Source organism: Ctenocephalides felis, unplaced genomic scaffold (assembly GCF_003426905.1).
Source record: "Ctenocephalides felis isolate EL2017-DRISC unplaced genomic scaffold, ASM342690v1 CF-g0.4_SCAFFOLD_02857, whole genome shotgun sequence".
In the NCBI taxonomy this organism is placed as follows: domain Eukaryota; kingdom Metazoa; phylum Arthropoda; class Insecta; order Siphonaptera; family Pulicidae; genus Ctenocephalides; species Ctenocephalides felis.
This window is the reverse complement of record NW_020539011.1, coordinates 1,087-9,008: the sequence shown is the minus strand read 5'-3', so window position 1 is coordinate 9,008 and position 7,922 is coordinate 1,087. Positions and strand designations below refer to the sequence as shown.

General features: G+C 30.1%; 1 protein-coding gene and 1 long non-coding RNA gene across 2 annotated transcripts; one reads left to right on the top strand and one right to left on the bottom strand.

Moving 5' to 3' along the window:
• Window positions 1-883: 883 nt before the first annotated feature.
• LOC113381393 lies at window positions 884-1,740 on the bottom strand. Its single transcript, XR_003367539.1, has 3 exons — window positions 1,581-1,740; window positions 1,256-1,489; window positions 884-1,163 (listed from the first exon to the last, which is right to left on the bottom strand). It is a non-coding gene; the product is annotated as an uncharacterized LOC113381393 (long non-coding RNA).
• Window positions 1,741-5,786: 4,046 nt separating this feature from the next.
• LOC113381392 (zinc finger protein OZF-like) lies at window positions 5,787-7,283 on the top strand (the record flags this gene model as incomplete). The annotated part of the gene is made up of 2 exons (XM_026620322.1): window positions 5,787-6,903; window positions 7,155-7,283. Coding segments are annotated over exons 1-2 (1,246 nt in total), but the record flags the coding sequence as incomplete, so codon positions are not given.
• Window positions 7,284-7,922: the final 639 nt, after the last annotated feature.

Here is a 7,922-nt window from a genome sequence, read left to right as displayed (position 1 = left end):
CCTATTAGACATAATTGTTAATATGTATAAAATTATTTTATATATTTACATCATTATTCGTACCAGTAGCTTGTCTGTCAACATATTTTTTATAATTTCGTTGAAGAACTCTTCAACGATTCTCAATATTGCCTTCCGTAAAGGTAGTGCCAAATTTAATATTCATGTCATCTTTTATCACAATCCACATAGCCTTCACTGTTCTTATTTCTATTGAACCAACATTTGGCTTATATTTTCTAAAACATTGTATTAAAAATGCTGTTCGCTCAACAGTCCAAACAGCATCTTGAACTCCTACGGCTCCATTAGGTAATATCAAAAATTCTTCTAGTTCTATAAAATATAAATTTAGTAAAATGAGAAATTAATAAGCACTAACAATTTATTATTATAATATATATATATATATATATATATATATATATAATATGACTTTGAATATGTTTATGAAAAAAAAGTAAATCAAAAAATATTTAAAAAAAGTAAATTAAAGAAGATTTTGCATTTACTTTCTTTCTTTTTTCGACCTGTGGCTGAAAAACTTTAATAATATATATATATATATATATATATATATATATATATATAACAGCAATGTGTAATCTTATGTATAACAAATTTTTGTACATATTTGAGGAATTACTTATACAGTAGAAACTCCATTTACAGGACTAATTGTTGTCAATAGGCATTTGGCAAATCAAAAATCCAGATAATCGAATGTATTAAGAATTATGTTGTGTATTTATTAAAAATAACAAGTACATACATAGACAACAACAAAAATAGTGTTTATTAAGAAACACTTTCTTTCGAATGTACATATATATTTTCTTAGATTACATTACATACATATACTAAAATCCTATAAACTTGTGTGTATGTGCAAGTTGAATACTTGCATGTATATATAAATTGCTTGTAGTTTGTAGTTTGCATAACCGAAAGCCGGGTAAACGAGTTTCTACTGTACATGGAACAGATATAATTTCTGAATCTATATCATTCTCTAGTCTTGACCTATTTACAATTGTACTCCTCAAATATTGGCTTGACTAAAATAACTTCTAAGATCTGCCATCTGCTCCTAGGGCAAAAAAGTATATGACTTGTCTCATCTCACTACCGTTTCATCGCACTTCATTATACGTGAAGATTTTCTAAAAGAATGAACCTAATATGTATCTATTAGAAAATGTTATATATATATATATATATATATATATATATACATATAGTACAAGAGACTTACAAATTCAAGACTAGTCCCCATCTTCAGTGACTGTAATTTATCCACAAATTTAACAAGCGGGATTAACTCCGAATGCATTATTTTGAACCATCAATCTTCACGAAACGATCCCAAATATCATCATGTGTTTGATCTTGTAAAATTGACTGGATTTATATCTTCAGTATCATTTTGCTATGACAATACAGCGGCGTGCTATTGCTAACCTCTTCATTTGACGCATCGTTCATGTATCTTTCATAATACCATACAAATATCAAGTTAAGTAAACGTTAAATAAATTAATATAGATAAATTAATATAGTTATATATATGATGTACTTACTTTTCCATTTTATTTCAATGCTAAGTTTACTAACAAGATAAAGCACAAACACCCTTTGTTGACAACCGGCCATCTTTAATCCTAGATAATCCTACTGTTCCTGTACCACAGTAGTGTTACCACATAACAAATTCACAAAATTCACAAGTTATTCATTTAATATTTGATATTTATTCCAAACAACAAATAGAATTAGAACAAAGCATCTTTTGATAAATATTTTGTTTATGATTAGATTATTAACTAGTGGGGTGGGTGGCATCGTGCCTTAAGGCAAATTGCTGGAACTTCCCGTACCATAACGAAATGTTCGAGGAATACTGAATGTTTTCAAATAGATTATTATAAATATTGTAACATTGTCTAATATTTATAAGAATTATATAAACTGAATTGCAAAGTTGAAATTATTTGTTTAAAGTATATTAGAACTATAGTCAGAATTAAAAATAAAATCTGAATTATTTACAAAAAATTATAAAAAAAAAAATGAAACAAAAAAACTTTTTTTTCCAAAATCAATTATTTTGTTAAGACAAGCAGAAAGTTCTTTGAATCATTCAAATCGGACGCTTAGTTCTCTCAAAAACTGCCATTTTTTACATATTTAGCTCCGTATCTTCGAAATGGCTGGGCCTGCCTTTGTCAAAAACTAATAAACACTTCTCCCAATCATTACTAATTGAATGTTTTTAGATCATTGAAATCGGATACTCCGTTCTCTCAAAAAGTCGATTTCTATTTTCTGCACTCTTTGCTCCGTATCCTCGAAACGGCTGGACCTGCCTTTGCCAAAAACTAATCAGCTCTTTTCCCTATCGATAGGAATCGAATGCTTTTTGAACCATTCAAATCGGTTGATTCGTTTGCCCGGAAACGTGACTGGAAATTTGTATCCATACATACATACACACACACGCACACACACATCCATTTTTTCTGAGGTATGCCAAAATGTTCAGAAACCTTCAAAACGTCGAGAAATGTAAAAATTTTCAATTCCGATTTTCGGCCCATGACAATAACTTACCATACGGGAAGTTAAAAATATATATTTGCGGATAAAAAATTATTTTTGAGCATTTCTATTCAAACCTTGCGCCATCAGTAGAAGCATTTCGAGCAATACTTGTTTTTTTTTTATTTATTTATACTTGAACATTTATTAAATTAAAACTAGCTGTAAGTGGAATTCTGTCTTAAGGCAATTAAGGCATCGTGCCTTAAGGCAAATTGCTGGAACTTCCCGTACCAAAAATTATTAATTTTTTAAAAACGATTAACATTTTTAAAAAAAATGTACTTTGAAAAAATAAGATTTTTGAGAAACTATATATATGGACAAAAAATTACTTTTTTTTGAAAAAAAAAAATTAAAAAAAAATATTTTTTTTTTTAATTTTTTTTTTTGAAAAAAAAATTTTTTTTCTTTATTTTGACATATTGTGAAAGATCTGAACTTTTTTTTCAAAGCAATCGTACTGATTTAACTGCATAGGGACAAAATATAAAGCGCGTAAGCGCCGCGTCGCTGTCTAACGCATAAGCATTGGTACGGAACCCATAGGAATGTTAACAAAATGTATACTTATTGTTAAAATCTCTATAAAATATCTGATAATTTGATGTGGATATGTCTAATGATCATTTTTGACCGCCAAATGGCTAATTTTTTTACTTTTTTCTCCATATCTCCTAAACCACTAGACCTACCTTTATGAAAATTTTATCGATTCTTCATCATGTCAATACAAGTGAAATGTTTTTTGAATTATTTAAATCGGACGCTCCGTTCTCTCAAAAACTGAGTTACCGTTTTCGGCACTTTTCGCCCCGTATCTTCGGAACGGCTAGACCTGCCTTCGCCAAAAACTAATCAGCACGTCTCCTTATCAATACAAATCGAATGTTTTTTTAATTATTCAAATCGGTTGATCCGAGTTCCCGAAATCGTCGACGAAAATTTGTATACGCACATACATACACACACGTACATACATACACACACACACACACACACACACACACACACACACACACACATACATCCATTTTTTCTAAGGTATGCCAAAATGTTCAGAAATCTCTGAAACGTAAAGATATATAAAAATTTTCATTTTCGATTTTTTTGCGATTACTATAACTTGCCCTACGGGAAGTTAATAATTTTAACAGAGATCAAAATATTTAGTTCGTAATTTCGATTTTTATTTGATTTGTTTTTTAAAAAAAATTTTTGAAAAAATGAGATTTTTGAGAATTTTTTAAAAAAAAATTGACTTTTTTGAAAAATTTGATATTTTTTGTCTCGAATTTTTTTTTTTAAATTTGGAATTTTTTCAAAGCAATCATGCTACGCGGCTATTTCAGAGAAAAAATACCGAAGCGCGTAAGCGCCGCGCCGCAGTAAAACGGATAAACTTTAGAAATGTTAACAAATTGTATACTTATTATTAAAGTTTCTAAAATATAAGATAATTTAATGTAACGGTTCTCTCTCAATATAAATATAGCTTTTGACATCCTTCACAAAAAACGACCGATCGGTATGTCACAATTGCAATTTTAAACGAACATCAAAACCACGTTGGTTTATTGTCACAGCGGGGATGTTGGCAGGGATTTATATAGAATATTGCTACAACATCACGTGCTTACTGGGTATATATATATATATATATATATATATATATATTTATATTTATATAACAATATTTTTATTATTATTTTTATAATTACCTTGATTCATAATTTTATAATTATTAACACTTTCACATAAAATACGTACAAACTCTATAACTTGGAATATTCTTTCGCACAAAACGCTAACGATAAGAAAAAAATCTTTGATATTCGGTTTTTTTCTTGTTTTGAACGAATAATTTATCAAGCTTAATTATCTATGAATTTGATTGTATATGCATGTTGATCGCGCAGAAGATAACAATGGTTCGAGGCGAGGAATATCAAATGTTTTCAATTAGATTATTATAAATGTAAATACTGTCATTATAGTTATTTATCTATGGGTTACCATAGATAAATTCATTTGTGAACTTTCGGTATGAATATTCTTGCTTGTTGTCATTTGTGAATAGTTATCATAACAAAAAAATGATTAATGCATTAAACGCAACATTACCTCTTTCCAAAAAAAATATACCTAGACACTATTGACAACATTTAAGAATTAAATTTAAAAAATATTATTAATAAATGATGTACCTACTCCATTTAGAGAATAATAATATTTACCCATGAAAATAAGCGTATTATTTGATTTTAATTAAAATATGTACTTATTGTACACAAAATGTATTGTTAATTTATATTTTGCATTTGAGTTGTTCTCATTTCAAATACCTTACTCTATATTTATATTTCAAGATTTAAATATAAATAAATTCTATATATCATGTGCATATAAATACGGACACATATTTTGCCTAGAGCAGTTTTTAAAAATATATTTTTGTATTTTATGAAAAAAGGTAAGGTTTGTATCATTTTATAACTATGATCTCATAAAATTGCCAATATACTTAGGTAAAATCTGGTTGCTCCGATCTCCGCCAAAGCTGCGGATTTGCTTTCGGTTGCGAGAAGTATAAATTTTTATCATTTCATTACGGATACGCATAAAAATCTTCAACCCGGGTGCTAACGATTCTTTTGCACTGTTAATTTTTTCTATAATACTTCTTGAATCATATAATAGGCGATGTCTTGCGAAATCGAAAATATTGCTTATATTAAATAATATTAATATAATAATATAATAATCTGATGTCATGTTACAATATGACTGTTTTTGGTGGGATTTTTCGCGAAACTGTCATGACGTTGATGTACAATAGTTGTTTGAAAGTAACCAAAGTAACTCTGCTATTTTGTACTAGACGGCAAGGGGCCGCACAAGAACCTCCCGGAGACCGCATGCAGCCTCGAGGCCGCAGGTTCCCCACCTATGGTGTATACCATCTATTCATACTTGTTTATCTATGCTTCACAAATAGCGAATATGTTTCTACTCTCTCTACTCACTACTACAAATAAACTCTACGCTTCAAATGTCAAATAATAAATGTAAAAGTTGAAATTATTTATCAAATTGAAAAAAAATATTGATAAATCTAGATTATTATTTAGCCCACAACTATTTTCGTAATTCTTTTTTGTGAGTATAAGTAGTGAAAATATTTAAAAATGTCGAAGGAAGCTATAAATGCTCAGACAATTAAAATTGAACCACCTGAATATTCACCAGAAAACATTAAACTCGAAATAGAGGATGATTTTGATGATCCCGACGTTATTGTTAAATCTGAATCGTTTTCCGAAGATGATGATACGTGTTTAGAAAGATTCATGAACTCCGAGGTGACAATTGAAGAAGAAGTGAAACAGGAGTTAGTTGAGACAACAAATTATGAATGTGACCTTTGCAATAGATCATTTGCAGAATCAGATCATTTAAAAGAGCATATGGCCGATCACATTCCTAATAATAGCAAAGAAAGTCCTTTCAAATGCGAAATCTGTCATAAGACTTTCAGTCTATTAGGTAATCTGAAAAGGCACAAGCTCACTCACAGTGGTGAGTGCGTCCATGAATGCAGTACGTGCAAAAAAACATTCAAAACAATAAATTATCTGAAAAGGCACATGCTCGTTCATATTGGAGTACTACGCCTCCATGAATGCAATATATGCAAAAAAACATTTACAGAAAGCGGTAATCTGAAAAAACACATGCTTATTCACAGTGGTGAGCGACCCCATCGATGCAATATATGCAAAAAGGCATTCATGCGAACAGGTGATCTAACAAAACACCTGCTCATTCATAATGGAGTACGCCCCCATGCATGCAATATATGCAATAAGACATTCACACATTTATTTAATCTGAGAAGTCACATGCTTATTCACAGTGGTGAACAACCCCATCGATGCAGTATATGCAATAAGACATTCACACATTTATGTAATCTGAAAAGTCACATGCTTATTCACAGTGGTGAGCAACCCCATCGATGCAGTATATGCAATAAGACATTCACACAATTATGTAATCTGAATAGTCACATGCTTATTCACAGTGGTGATCGACCCCATCGATGCAGTATATGCAATAAGACATTCACACTATTAGGTAATCTGAAAAAACACAGGCTTATTCACAGTGGTGAGCAACCCCATCGATGCAGTATATGCAATAAGACATTCACACAATTAGGTAATCTGAAAAGCCACATGCTTATTCACAGTGGTGAGCGACCCCATCGATGCAGTATATGCAATAAGACATTCACACTATTAGGTAATCTGAAAAAACACATGATCATTCATAATGTACGCCCCCATGCATGCAATATATGAAAAAAAGAACATTAACGAGATCAAGCAGTCTGAAGAGTCACGTTCTGACACACATTGGAGCACGTACCCATGAATGCAACATATGCAAAAAGACATTCACAGGATTAAATAATCTGAAAATTCACATGCTGACACACGGCGAAGTACGCCCGCATGAATGCAATATATGATATAAGACATTTACACGTTTAGGTTTTCTGAAAATGCACATGGTGATTCATAAACAAGAGTGTCCTTATAAATGTGAAGAAGTATGTAATAAGGAATATAGTCAATTGAATTATTTAAAAAGACACATGGCACTTCATAGTCAGAAGTGTGGTAAAAATCAATGAACAATAAGCATATTTGTTTACTTAAATTTAAATATTTGGAAACATGTTGTAAACTTTTCTTGCATGTAATCATATGTATAAATAGTATGAAATATAGGTACAGTAAACACTACATAATTTCGATATTTTTTTATAATTTTTCATTTATATTTTAATTTTAATCACTAAGTCTAGATTAGCAACCATTGGTTCCAGGTTCGATTACAAATACTTACCTCGGTCAGCAGTTGTGATATCGGATATTCATCTGAAATTATAGATCTCCAATTTGATGTCAAGGAATGTTATATTTCATCGAATGGTATGGATTTAAAATAAATTTGTAGATGATTCATACAATTTTTTGATGTATCTCCTGATTTTTAAACTTAATATATTTTCTTACATATAAAAATAGAGCTCAGTATTATGTTAGGTATGCTAAAACTCTAAAAATGCTGATCAGATTTGACCTATCTTAGTCTAGAAATATTGTTGTTAATCTAGAGGTTGTGGGAAAGGTGAGATATTATTTGAAATCCGCGTAGAAACTTTACGTTTTTAATTTGAAACGAGAGTGAAGAAAATTTCCAGAAAAAATAGCGACTAACATATTTCTATATTTAGGCAATAACTGGAAAATTTT